At 42.2% G+C, this 14,618-nt stretch overlaps 1 protein-coding gene and 1 long non-coding RNA gene across 3 annotated transcripts; one reads left to right on the top strand and one right to left on the bottom strand.

The window, feature by feature from the left end:
• Positions 1–233: 233 nt before the first annotated feature.
• On the bottom strand, positions 234–5,684 carry LOC306823602 (tripartite motif-containing protein 16-like). The gene is made up of 2 exons (XM_079343229.1): positions 5,596–5,684; positions 234–3,655 (listed from the first exon to the last, which is right to left on the bottom strand). The coding sequence occupies exon 2, from the start codon at positions 3,320–3,322 to the stop codon at positions 1,601–1,603; it is 1,722 nt and encodes a 573-aa protein (XP_079199355.1). The 5' UTR covers positions 3,323–3,655; positions 5,596–5,684; the 3' UTR covers positions 234–1,600.
• LOC306823615 lies at positions 4,266–7,407 on the top strand. 2 transcript variants are annotated; one of them, XR_013779029.1, is made up of 5 exons: positions 4,267–4,558; positions 4,981–5,029; positions 5,517–5,679; positions 5,991–7,087; positions 7,174–7,407. It is a non-coding gene; the product is annotated as an uncharacterized lncRNA (long non-coding RNA). The 2 variants fall into 2 exon arrangements; XR_013779028.1 differs by having other exon boundaries at positions 4,266–4,558; positions 5,517–7,087.
• The last annotated feature ends 7,211 nt before the right edge of the window (positions 7,408–14,618 follow it).

Here is a 14,618-nt window from a genome sequence, read left to right on the forward strand (position 1 = left end):
CTGTTAATACTGGAAAGGCCTCCTTCACAGCCGTTACCTGGAGGGGACTCTCCGTGGGTCTCTCACACCCTAGTGGGTCCTAACCACTTTAAAGCAGAGTGTCCCTCCCCAGTCTATGTTTCCCTCTCTGGTATTGGAACAATGGGGACAAAAAGCTTCTTACCTTAGTCTTCTGTCCCTTTGGTCCGTCGTGGTCCAACAAGAGAAAAATATAAGATCTGAAAGGAAAAGGGTTTTTGTTGGAAAGTCCTTACAATGGAAGGTTTCCTTTTATTTTATACTAACACAATTGATTAAACACAGAGATTACAAAATAATACAAATCCTACAAAAGAGTGCTATTCTCACAGTGAGTGACTAAAGCTAAATAAAAGAGAATATAAGTCAGCTGATCACAGGTGCAGAACAAGTGTAGAGCAGAAGTCAAGTCCCAAAAAGGAAGACTGACCCAGAGAGAAGCTTGTGCTTCCCTCCTATATACTCTGGTTGACTCTCAACATCTACGTCATGACAATTTCAATATACATTTTGGGTTACGTCAAAAATAATGTAGCAAAAACAAGACATATATGGTTCTATGTGTGTTTGTCATGCAGCTGCAGGACCCTCCCTGATCTCTAACAGGGCACTTGTACGCACCCCACTATGTGAGCAGTCCAGGACCCCCAATAAGATTTACAGCCTGCACTCACACAAGCGCCAACTATTCTAACACATAATAATATGACACTCCTTACAATGTTATAAGTACACATTATGCATGTAATACACATCAACTTTTTATGATAAGGTTTATAAAAGTTAAAATATGACTTGTGATGAGCTAAATTCAGCCTGAACTCAGCTTGAGGGGAAATTCTCCTGTGAGGGGGTCAAAGGTCAGCCGAGCTTTCAGCTGTTGACGATGAGCAGTCTCCCTCGCTTCAGACCGGTGAGGTGAATCATCTGGGATCTTTCAACACAGTGTGAAGAAATGAGCCCAAATAGAGCCCTTCATTGTCTCTGATGTGAAACCAATCTGTAACCTTAAGAACACCATTTGTTTTACCACTAGTTCACATGTTACAGCAGCACACTTACACTTCACATACTTGTTCATATCACATTGTGTGGCATGTAAAATACACTTCATCCACATTTACACTTTGTTTGTGTCAACGGGCTCCAAAAGAAAAGCTGTGAAAAGATCCATGTTTGTCCTGAAAACAGCTTTCAATCCTCTGCTCCTTTTTGAGAGAGAACACAGAAGAATATCTGAGATATTTAGTGGATGTTTTCACTCAGAGAAAAGTCCCTTCAGCTGAACTAAAGTCATGGTGAGCAGTGAAAGAGTTCACGTCTAAACACACACAGGAAGGAGCTGAAAGACACTCACACAGTTACACACCACAAGAGCTCAAAGTCCCGCCCAGAAAGTTTGATTGACAGCTTTCTACTCAGTGTGCACCAGCTTCAGAATCAGGAGTGAAACTGAACACACAGAGAAATACAACACAATCAACAAGAGCTCCTTTAACAGAGACAATCAGCAACATGAGAAACAAGACGAGGGAACAACTCAAACAAGATACAGAATCTAAACTCTGAAATATCAAACTGATCAGGACTCATGTGGTGAACGCTGGACAAAGTTCTCTGACCATGGAAGAGATCTGCGTTTCAGTTTACACAACTCAGCAGAGGATTTATTATAAACCCAGAGTCCAGCATGTAGAGGCTGAGTGAATGTGGTCTGGACTCTGTGGAGGAGAGTCATGGTTTCAGAGATGCTGTAGAAGGACAGAATACCTGCTCTGTGATCCAGGTACACTCCGACTCTGGAGGACTGAGGACCTGAGACAGGAGTGTGGACTTTGTTGTGATAAAAGTCATAACTGTTGTTGGAACAACGTAACATCCAAGATTTGTCATTAAATCCAAACAAACATTTAAGTGAGTCTCCTGCTCTGCTGATATTCTTGTATGTGACTGCTACATCAACTCTTCCTGTCCTCTCCACCTCCCAGTAACAACGTCCAGTCAGACTCTTTTTACTCAGGACCTGAGGACAACCAGTGAATCTGTCTGGGTGACTAGAATAAGACTGATGTTCACTCACAAGTGTTACTTTTCTGTTCCCATCAGATAATAACAGCTGTGTGTGTGCTGTGTTTGGATCCAGTGTGATGTCACATGAATATTGTAAGAACTCAGCTATGGTCATGTCCTCTGGATCTGACAGTAAAACATCCACTTCAGTCAGTGTCTGTGAGACGTTTGTCCATTTGTCTGTCAGGACGTCCTGTAGTTTATCTCTGACTTCTGACACAGCTGCTGTCACGTCCTCAAAGTACCTGAGAGGACGGATCTTGAAGCTGGATGAGTGTGTAGATTCACTGAGTGCTGACACTGAGGGGTAGTCCTGTAGAAACTGGATGTGGTCCTGTGTGTGTGACAGCTTCTCCATCTCAGCGTCTTTCCTCTTCAGCTCAGTGATCTCCTGCTCCAGCTTCTCCTGACGCTCTCTGACTCGACTCACTTCAGTTTGCTGCTGGGATCTGACCTGCTGCGTCACATCAGAGAGTCTTTTCTCCATGAGACGGATCAGCTCAGTGAACATCTTCTCACTGTTCCTCACTGTTTTATCAGCAGAGCCATTGATAGCCTCCACCTCCTGTTGGAGCAGCTTCACATCTTTCTCTCCGTCCTGGATTCTCTGCTGGGTGTTTAGTCGACTCACCTCGAGCTCTCTCTGCTTCTCGCTCCTTTCTGCTGCAGCTGAGACTGTGTCGTGACCTTTGTGTTCGTCCATTAAACAGATGAGACAGATAGACTGCTGATCAGTACGACAGAACATCTTCTTCACCTCATCATGACGAGAGCACACGTTCTCCTGGAGCTTCTTGGACGGCTCCACCAGCTTGTGTTTCTTTAATGGAGCTGCTTCTAAATGAGGCTGGAGGTGATTCTGACAGTAAGAGGCCAGACACTGCAGACAGGACTTACAGGCTTTCAGTTTCCTCCCGGTGCAGACATCACAGGCCACGTCTTCAGATCCAGCATAGCAGAGATCAGCAGGAGCAGCTTGGAGTCCAGTCTTCTTCAGCTCCTCCACTAAAGATGCTAACACGGTGCTTTTCACCAGGACAGGCCTGGGTGTGACGGTCTGTCTGCACTGAGGACAGCTGTACACTCTCTTCTCCTCCTCTTTATCCCAGTGGCCTTTAATACAGTTCATGCAGTAGCTGTGTCCACAGGGAACAGTCACCGGATCCTTCAGGAGATCCAGACAGATCGAACAAGAAAGAGTTTCCTGGTCCAGCTGAACTCCTTTCTGCGCCATTTCTGCTCTCGCTAACAACGACTGTGTGAGATGTAATTCCTTATAACTTAAAAACAAGTTCAACTTCTGATCTACTCAGCACGTGTTTGTTCATTGAGAGTCAGACCTTGTTGGTTTGAACCATCCATAAACTGTAGATCTGAAGGGGAGGAAGCAGGAAAAACAGAGTCCGAGTGGAGCTGGCTGTGTGTGAGGGAGATGAACTCTTGTTTGAATCGGAGGGTTTGGAGAAGGATTTCTTCTTTCTGAGATGAGCTCTCCTGCAGTCCTTCAACTTCAGTCTGCTTCAATGAGTCTGACTCTGCTTTTGATTGGATCAGGCTCCTCCTCTCTCTGTGGAGACACAAACACTCAGGTGATCACATGACTCTCAGGCAGCTGTTAGAAACATCTGGATGTTATGAGCTATGTTCTCCACACTACGTCTGCAGGAACGCCACTTGTTGTAGGAGGACTTCATGTGTTCATGTCTCCCTCCCAGAATGAAAGGGCTTCTTGTCTACAGCATTATTGTCTCATATGTTTGGTTATGGCTTTGCATTGTTGGAACCAGTAGTGGTGTTGTTAGGCCTATTTTAGGGGTCTGAAGCCTCCCTAAAATGTTCTTAAGCTGTAAAGTGATGGTCCTGAATACCACCTGTAGTTCAGTGCGCATGCTCAATCTTCTCCGTATGATGCAGCTTGAGTGTCATTAAAAGAAGCTAATGCTCCGCCTTGTCTTTTTATGATACGCTAATGCACTTCACATTAGCCCCCCTAAATAATTTGGTGTTTTTATTTTAAAAAAATTATATATGTATATATATATATATATATATATATATATATATATATATATATATATATAAAATTATTATTATTATTATTATTTTTGTATAAAATAAAACATGCTGACAACTTAAATACAAAGTGTCCAGAATATGAGATTAAATAAATAATCATATAAGCTGTCATTATTGACTTAAATATGATGATGAATCTGTCAGTTTTGGTGTCAGGTAGAGAGAGGCTCTTCAGCGCGTCCTTATCCAATCCATTCCACTTGTTCATATAGAGACCGCCCATGTGACTGAAAATCCAGTCCGTGTTTTCCCTGCGACCTAGCTTACACTCCTGCAGCGCGCGTGTGTGTGTAAGATGAAGTCCACACAGAGCGGCTAGAACACAGACTGTAATAGAACAGCGTTAGGAGAAGGACGTGAATGCAGAGTGGATATAAGAAGGTTTTTAAAGACAGTAAGTTTTCTTCTCTGCTGCTAGTAATAATTAGTTAGCTGCAGCTAACAGCTAACAGCAGAGAGTCCCATGTAATGAACCACGTGCTCCCTGTTTAACTAATACAAACCTAGCTTGCACAGTATGCACGTGTCACGTTGTTTCCAGCTCTAAAACAGTTGTGCTACTTAGCTAGCTAGTTAGTGTGAAATGCATTGTGAAGGCCCTGCTTGTTTATAGAGAGTGAGCACTCTCTGCACCATATACCATCTTTGGGATGATTTCCTTCCTTCTGGAGCATCAGCTGTGTTTCTCACTTTATCCATGGTCACACACCTGAACCAGGAGCTGAGCTCATTCACTATGATTATCATCACTGGATAATAACAATGATAAATATACACTAATAATAATAATCACTGCACCACCCCATTGACCTGCAGGAGTCAGAGGAGCACAGGGAGAGAGAGGGGACAGATCTCTACTGGAAAGGTGAGTCTGAAGGATTTCACAGGATAGAGTCATTAGTGATGCAGACAGTCTTTGAATATGATGCAACTCAATATGAAACATTTCACTCAACATGCACCATATAAGACTTATTTAACTTGAGCTTATATTAAGGAGAGTAATTATATATATATATATACTGTTACTGTGTAAACCTATGTTAGTTCTTGTCCTGTATATAAAAACAGACTGAAATGATAATAATAATTTCTCAGTCTTTGTTGGCTGTTTGTGAAATGTTGTGTTAGCGTGCTACGTTTGCTCACATCCTGTGCATCTCTTGGGGGCTAAGCCTCCCCTGTTATTAAAACCTAGTGACGCCCTGCAGTACAGACTGAAGATTCTCTACTGAATCACTAAGACACCCGGGTATTTATGTCACCTGATTGGTCCAACATACTGCACTTTGGACCAATCAAGCACATGAGAGTAAAAACAAACATGTTTAACAGTGAGTGTGGTCGTGCAGGAAGTCCAGACACAAAGTTCAGCTGCAGTCTGAAGGTGTCATGGTGTCCGCTCAGTGGAAATGATTGATGGATTATTACCTGATCAAGTCCAAAAGTCCTCTGCTGGTGACAGGAAGTCCTCACAGGTGTGTCTTCATCAGCCAGGCTCCGCCCACTCTGCAGGTGAGCATTAATACAAACAACTTGGGTTCAGTGTGAAACAGAAGGACACACATGCATCTGACTTCTCCTGATAACGACTTCATTAAGTCTTTGTCTGGAGATCTCAGAGAATTAACTCGTCATCACGGGAAACCAGCGTTGCCATGGCAACAGAACAAGTTAAATAAAACAAACAGATATAGAGCTTCAGTCAGGTGAGTCACACAGGTGTGGGAGGAGCTTCACATACAGACATTTATATCATAAATTAAGTGTTTGACCACGATGAAGAACAGGAAACATGTTTACAGACTGCTCGTCATCACTCACAGCTGCAGAGCGTAAAGAAGAGCTGATCGTCTTACCTGTCTGAAGCCTCACACAGGTGAACACAGGTGAACACACCTCACACACACTCCAGAGTAAAGACGAGCTGCAGACAGAATCACCTGTAAGTCCAATAATCAGACTTTGACCCGGTTTAATGTTTAACCTCTTGGACCCGATCCTCTCCGGTCTTGTCACGTCCTGCCTCCTCGGCCTATCCCTGCTCAGTATGTCAACAGTAAGCCCCGCCCCCTCCACTCAGCTAGATAGACGATAGATTGGAAATTGTGGCGTAAGAGCAGCAGGACATCAAACACACAATCTTAGTAAGAAAACAATATAATAAGGAACACACAGTATAAAACAGTAAAAATATAAAAACTAATATTTATAGCAGAGAAATGAACTGAGACATGTGTCAGTCATGTTAAACTGAATGTAAACATACTTTACTGGAGCAGATGAACATGTGCAACAAACAGTGATGACAGCTGTAAGTGAGCAGTATTAATATAAAGAGCAAAAATCAGTGATGTAAAAATCCCCCTCCATGGCACGACGAGGGCAGAAACACAGGGAGGAGGACCCAAGTGCAGAAAACAAAAATGATTTATTTTAACTACAAAGGGACAAACACAAACTTACTCAAAACTGAGGCCCCGTTTCCACGGAGACGCTGTGACAGAAACACATCGAAACAACCCCACTTCGGATTCAAACTACAGACGGGCCTACAGACAGGACGGCCAGAAGGCCGAGCGGACCCGGGGGAGAGTTCTGGTGGACGGCCGGGAGACCGACCAGTGAAGGGCAGGACCTCCGCCAAGAGCCCAGGAGCCAGCAGAACCACCGACGAGGGAACATCAGGTATCGGCCGGAACACAAAGAAGACTGCGTCAAGCGTCGGCAGGACTGCCGGGAGGACGTCAGGTGTCGACTGGGCCGCCGGGAGGACGTCAGGTGTCGACTGGGCCGCCGGGGAGACATTGTTGGCTGTCAGCTGTACCACCGAGGAGGAGACGATGTCGGGTGTTGGCTAGACCGCCGATGAGACCTCAACTGGACGCAGACGGCGCTCTGCGGGATCAGGAACAGGAGGCAGGTTCAGGAAGCAGGGGTCTTTCTACAGGATCAAGAAGCTTTCTGCAGGATCAGGAAGAAGGGAGGGCTCAGCGGGATCAGGAACAGGTACAGGAAGCAAGGAGCGCTCTGTGGAATCAGGTTGCTGAAAAGGACCCGACTCAGAGAGAAAAATCCTTAGGGTCAAAAGAAACTCCCGACCCATCAGGATACATCTGCTTGAGCCAGGGTCTGGAGTTTATCTCTTTGTGAGCCTCAGAAAGAGCTGCTAACCTTTCTTCAACAGAAACAGCTCTCTTTAAATCATCGTTAATGCATAACAGGTTGTAAAATACCTGAACATAATCCTGCTGGGTCCATAGTTAGTTCATTCTGTCACGATCAGAGGTAGAAAACAGGGGAGGAGGACCCAATTGCAGGAAAACCACAAAAATTATATTTATTTAACAAAAGGGAAAAACAAAACTTACTCAAACACTAAAATCCAAGAACACTGGAGGACAAGTACAAAGTAAAACCTGACACTGACACCACCTAAAACCAGATATTACAAAATAAAACAGGAAACACTAAAGACTTAAAACACAAGACAGGAAACAAACTTACAGACAACAGAGAAACACTAAAGACTGAAGTAAACACCAGACTATGAAACATTAAAACACACTAAAGACTGAAGTAAACACGAGACTATGAAACATTAAAACACACTAAAGACTGAAGTAAACACCAGACTATGAAACATTAAAACACACTAAAGACTGAAGTAAACACCAGACTATGAAACATTAAAACACACTAAAGACTGAAGTAAACACGAGACTATGAAACATTAAAACACACTAAAGACTGAAGTAAACACCAGACTATGAAACATTAAAACACACTAAAGACTGAAGTAAACACGAGACTATGAAACATTAAAACACACTAAAGACTGAAGTAAACACCAGACTATGAAACATTAAAACACACTAAAGACTGAAGTAAACACCAGACTATGAAACATTAAAACACACTAAAGACTGAAGTAAACACGAGACTATGAAACATTAAAACACACTAAAGACTGAAGTAAACACCAGACTATGAAACATTAAAACACACTAAAGACTGAAGTAAACACCAGACTATGAAACATTAAAACACACTAAAGACTGAAGTAAACACCAGACTATGAAACATTAAAACACACTAAAGACTGAAGTAAACACCAGACTATGAAACATTAAAACACACAAGGGAAACAAACAGAACACTAAGGACAGAATGAAAACTAAAACAAGACCAAACACAGAAACAAAACCAAACCATGACAGAATAAACATATTTTACTTTGAAGGAACTTCAACCCATTTCTTCAAGTGTTGTTCATTCATCTGAATTCATAATTTACATTATTAGTCGTTTAATTTGTTGGCAGTAATCTTTGTGTTTTAGCAGACTGGAGTTAAATTTCCAATATTTGTTTGAATGATTTCTTCCATTTCCAGGCCTGATAGAGAATTAATTCTGTGATCAGTCAGCTGAGATATCTGATCTCATACCATCATGAAATCAGCCAATGGTCCATTCTAGATTTAAATTGGTCATTTGGGCTAAACCACAAGTATTTCATTGTTCCTGGGTTAAAGTGACTCCATGCATCAATTAGATTTTGTTCATTGTAAAAGTCAGTAAATGTGGTATTATGGTGGCTTGTTGAGAATCCAGGAGGAAATTTATCATAGAATCCTGAATGAAGTTAAGATCCTCTCCTAATATAATATTATCAGATGAGTGGGATTATTTGAGATTATCAGTTGTTGTAGACATATTAATTAACCTCATCAAAGAGCGAGCCAGTCACCATACTCACCTGCCATGTGGGATAGAACTTGTCCTTGGACAGTCTTCAGGAGGATGGCGCCCCCTGCTGACCTGGAAGAGCCATGACTGAAAGAGGCTTTATATCCCCACTGCTTAGACCAAAATACACTTTCTTCTTCCTTGTAGTCACTTTCTTGTAGAAATATAAAACTTGCATTTTTCCCTTTCAAGAACAAAAAATAAATGTTTTAGTTGAGTCTCTTAGACTCCTTGAATTAACAGAAATGAGAAAGATGTCATTTTTAAGATGAAGCATAGAAACAATAACAGACAAGAACACTAAATAGAATAATGTGAATGATGAACACAGATGTATCAAACAGATACTGAGGTTTGATAGCAGCAGAACCCTGAACATATTAACTTTCTTGTTAGGATAAACTGAGGTTCATGGAAAGACTCTGTGAACATTTATGAAGACAAATGGGTCTCAAGTCCGTCCTTTCATGCTTTTTCATCCACACAGCTTTTCTTGCTTCTCTGTCTTCTTTGATCTTTAATGAAGCGGATGTGGAGATCTTTACAGACGGGGGGTCTTTGGTTCTTCACCAGAGTTCATCCCTGAAGAACCTTCCAGTGAACTGCACCATGATTTGACGGGTCTCTAAGTGTTCCTCGGGCCGAGACAGTGGACGGAGTCGAGGATAAGATTCATCTTGTCCTTCCAGTGTGGAGCAATTCCTCCGATGATATCTGCAATAACCTGACGAGTGTTTTCTTCTTTTCTTCCCTGAAGCCGTTCACTCTTAGGTTCCATCTTCTCTTGTACCGTTCTCTCCAGCTCAGTTCCTTTCTGTTCCAGGTCTGCAGCTCTTCTCTCCAGCTCAGTTCCTTTCTGTTCCAGGTCTGCAGCTCTTCTCTCCAGCTCAGTTCCTTTCTGTTCCAGGTCTGCAGCTCTTCCCTCCAGCTCAGTTCCTTTCTGTTCCAGGTCTGCAGCTCTTCTCTCCAGCTCAGTTCCTTTCTGTTCCAGGTCTGCAGCTCTTCTCTCCAGCTCAGTTCCTTTCTGTTCCAGGTCTGCAGCTCTTCTCTCCAGCTCAGTTCCTTTCTGTTCCAGGTCTGCAGCTCTTCCCTCCAGCTCAGTTCTTTTCTTTCTGTTCTCTCGGAGCTGTTTCACCTCTCCTTCTAATTTCTTGTTTATTATGGCAATTTTCCAATTTTGTACCTCCTTTCCAATGATTGCCATTAACAGGCAGGCAGGTAGGAAGTTTTACGCAGATGCAATCATGATAATCCCGTCGTAATTCTTGTTGACTTGATGTTTATTGTAGTGAATTGATGAATAAAAAATAAGAACAAAACACCATTTCCAGTGGTTTTCCTGAGTGCTGGTCTGGTGAGAACTGTTGGTGCTCCCCCTACCTGTTCCCTCCCCTTCCTGTCACCTATGCTCATCTATAAACACCCCCCCCACCCCGGCCTTCAGTGTCCCTAGTGGAAAATAATATACAAGAAATATCCAAACTAAATAACATGCCAACAATAAACACAAAATGGCTCCTACAAAGTCCATCTGGTGGTAGAGTCGTACGCTCTGCAGGTTTTTGTCTGACACATTTCTAACCTGGTGGTCCTGGTCCATGTTTTCTGTTATCCGGACTTCCTGTTGCGTTGGATCTCCTGCAGCTGCTTGCAGAGACATCGAAGCTGAGACGGTCACCAAATCACTCCGTCCGCCCACTGCAGCTGTTTGTCACTAACGGTTAGAGTCTGCTCGCCATCCTGAGAGACGGACAGAAAATATCTGTTTTTCAATCTTTTCATCCATGAAACAAACTTTAAGTTCACATCTAGATCGACCGTCTGCAGCCTCTGCCGCACACTGCTGCAACGTTCAGCTGTGTGTTTGATCTCTGCTGTGAGCACACAGAGTCCTGACTGTCGATCCGCTCCATGTAAACACAGTCTGAAAAGATCTGGGGTCTGGACTATGAAGTGAGGTCCACATACCCGGGTCTCTCTGGGTGATCTGGGGTCTGGACCAGGGGCGGATCTACTGGGGTGGCATAGGGTGGCAGCTGCCACCCTAAAAGAGAGGCTTGCCACCCCCGTAGGCAGCAACACAGTAAAGAAAAAGAAAAAGTTACGGCCAATTTCCCGATTTACGAGCATGAATCTCCAATGTCCGACTGCCGCGAATGCAGCACAAGTTAACGTCAGAGCAGCAGCAGCCAATCACAGAGACTGATTTGTTTTTTTGATAAAGCGAGGGATCCACTGAGCAAGGAGTCCGGAGGAAAGAGGTAAAAACAGATTAACAATCTATCAAGAAATGAAATTACAATCAAAAAAAGTGCAAGTATAGTCGCAATGCTGATTTTAAGATGATAAACGTGGAAGAAAGTTATTTGGCTAACTATACATGTAATGTTAACTAGCTCTGACGTTAGTGTTGTGTAAAGTAGGCTACTCAAGCTAATATTGATTCAACTTCTGTCAAGGAAAACATTGTTAAGTTGCTTTGAATTTTTTATTAAAGTTTTTTCAAATAAATATAAATACTTTGTTGCTTGAATATAAATAATTGGGAAAACTTGTAAGTGTGATGAGATGGGGACAGAGTCTGAATATTTTGTGCAATGTATTTTTGATTTATTGCTCAGATTAAATTCCAAATTAAGGAAATGAACCTAATAGCACTCTCTCTTAACACATCTGGATGGTTATAACTAATGACAGTTCCAAATTGATTATCTTTTTACTATCTGCTACATTGTGTAATTAGTTTAGATGTAATGCAATTTAAATCTTTCCTCCTCTGCATCTTCGAGACATATCCAAGTCCAGGTATGAGGTGCCAGTGCAGCCAATCCGAGAGAGTTTCCCTCAGACCCTCCAGGGAGGAGCAAGGAGAAGTTTCCACAGTAACTGATACAAATCTCATCCCTGGTTAGAATACTCGCACTCCAAAGATGCAGCTTACTGTTTTGCTTGGAGGCATTTTTCCCTCCCCGATGCCCCAAGAACTGTTTTCACCTCATCTGAGGGATATCGTAACTGGAAAAAGGCTCCAATGAAAGACAGTGGTTTCTGTTCTCATGCCAGATCTGAAGGCCGTGTAAATTCAATGTTTGCATGGACAGAGAACAAGAAAAGTGTGGATAAAAATATCTCAATGATTGGACTAATGGATGAGCACAAAATGAAGCAGGTGGCTGAAAATCAGATGATAGATAGATAGATAGATAGATGGATAGATGGATAGATAGATAGATAGATAGATAGATAGATAGATAGATAGATAGATACTTTATTGATCCCGAGGGAAATTCAGGGCATCCAGTAGCAGTATACAGACAGGCAGGACACAAGACATTAGTTACGATACACACCCGCTGTCCCCCCTCCCCTCTGTATACAATAATCCCCCAAACAAGATTTAGGAGCCCCTAAATCAGTAGTACATCAAAACTTTAGCAGGAATGTTCCTCTCTGGAGTTGGAAGTTGCTGAACACATGGATGCTGCTGCCTTAACTGAAAAGGCTTCTTTGAGAAACATGGGCTGGAATACAACAACAGCGGTTGTTTTACCTGTGAGCAGTGCATCCTGTGAATGAAGTTTTTCATCTCTCAGGCTCATTAAGACTTATTTTCAGTCTACTATGACAGAAAAGAGACTATCAAGTTTGTCTGTACTCAGCATTGAATCAAAACGCACCAAAGCATTAGATCTAGATAGATTTGTAAATTCAGCTGGTATATGACACCTTCAGGTTCTGCTCACTGGTCTGTTAAAATGATGACGTTTCAAATGTTACACTGGTGTGAATCCTGCTGAACATGAAGCAGTGTTGTTATTGTTGTTTTTGTTAATATACAGTATTAAACTGTCTGACAGCCTGTGTGAACTTTCAAAACTTCTTTTAAGGTTTGTAACTCTGTGAGCCTTTTTTGTAATGTGTTGATAGAGCAGCTGAGATTTACATGCATGAAATGTGAAAATGTCCTTTTATGCCACAACAACTGCTGTGAATATTGTATATACTGTACCATTCAATATTTTTCATCACTTTATCAGTTACCTCTTCTGTAAAAAAATCACTGAATCTAGTGAGGGACACATTGGGAGAATCTAAACAATGAAAGCGATGTCCAGTACTTTGAGTGCTATGACCCATTTATTTGCACAGTATATTGATGCTCACCTTAGTACAGCTCAGTCCATAGAGCATCATGGGTAAGTTTATTTCCACAGTATATTGATGCTCACCTTAGTACAGCTCAGTCCATAGAGCATCATGGGTAAGTTTCTCTGACACAGTATATTTATGCTCACCTTAGTACAGCTCAGTCCGTAGATCTTCATGGGTAAGTTTATTTGCACAGTATATTTATGCTCACCTTAGTACAGCTCAGTCCATAGATCTTCATGGGTAAGTTTCTCTGACACAGTCAAACACGGTTTGCTTGCCCTCGAACACATCTGCCACTCATCACCTGTGTCTCACCTTACTGCCTTTCCTGTGATAATACCCGACCAAATGTTCTCATACTGTTGTCTCCTATTAAGTGAGATCAAAATGTAACTGTTTCTCATGAAACCTCAAAGATATTAATTGTTTAAGATGAAGTTGGTCTGTGTGAGTATGTAAATGGAGCCCCTGTCCTTTTATAGTGTACATACTATTTCTCATCAAACTATAATAACGGTGATTGCATAAAGTATGTCTGCCATATGTTGACACCCCTAAAGATTTCCTGCCCCCTCTTGCCACCCCATGAATATTTTTCTAGATCCGCCCCTGGTCTGGACTATGAAGTGAGACCCACATACCCGGGTCTCTCTGGGTGATGTGGGGTCTGGACTATGAAGTGAGATCCACATACCCGGGTCTCTGGGTGATGTGGGGTCTGGACTATGAAGTGAGATCCACATACCCGGCTCTCCCTGGGTGATCTGGGGTCTGGACTATGAAGTGAGACCCACATACCCGGGTCTCTCTGGGTGATCTTGGGACTGGACTATGAAGTGAGATCCACATACCCGGGTCTCTCTGGGTGATCTGGGGTCTGATCCTCTTATTCCATTAAAATATAGATCAAACAATGTTAATCAAAAACTAAATAGACAGATTATTGATCAGGAGCAAAATTGAAAGCATCTAGTATCAATATAGCAGACATGTCAGACCAAATATAGCCACTATACCACACTTAAAAACACTTTGACCAAGTACAAAAAGAGACAAACAATCTTCCTACTATGAAAGTACAATTACTTCTGTATCACCTAACACATCTAATCACATCCAATTATCTCCAAACGATGGAAATAGAATCAATGTTCCATCTCAAGACAACTCACATCAAACTAAACCTTCCTCACATGATGAAACCAACATTCACAGCACTCAACAGATCAAATCAACTTTCCAACACAATAAGCAACCAAACCAACACTGCTTCATTCATTTACCAAATGCATCAATTAATCAGTCTGTTGCCAAGATTCCTCCTCAAAATGACCCTTTAATCTACCATCATCCTATATGTGAAAACAAACCACACATGTATCATACACTGCTGGTTTACACATGTATGTGCTCAGAGATAAATGCAGGTGTGTGTTGAAAGAGTGAATAAAATGGTGGTGGCCTTGATCAAGCTGAATTCAGGATTCCTCTGAGTTGTTATCTGCAAAGCTTCAGTGTCCATGAATCACTGCATGGTGTCTTCTCATCTGCTT

The sequence above is a fragment of the Symphodus melops genome (assembly GCF_947650265.1).
Source record: "Symphodus melops genome assembly, chromosome: 5".
In the NCBI taxonomy this organism is placed as follows: domain Eukaryota; kingdom Metazoa; phylum Chordata; class Actinopteri; order Labriformes; family Labridae; genus Symphodus; species Symphodus melops.

Bases quoted from the DNA above. Each gene is read 5' to 3' on its own strand.
- LOC306823602 (XM_079343229.1), bottom strand. From the start codon at position 3,322: ATGGCGCAGAAAGGAGTTCAGCTGGACCAGGAAACTCTTTCTTGTTCG.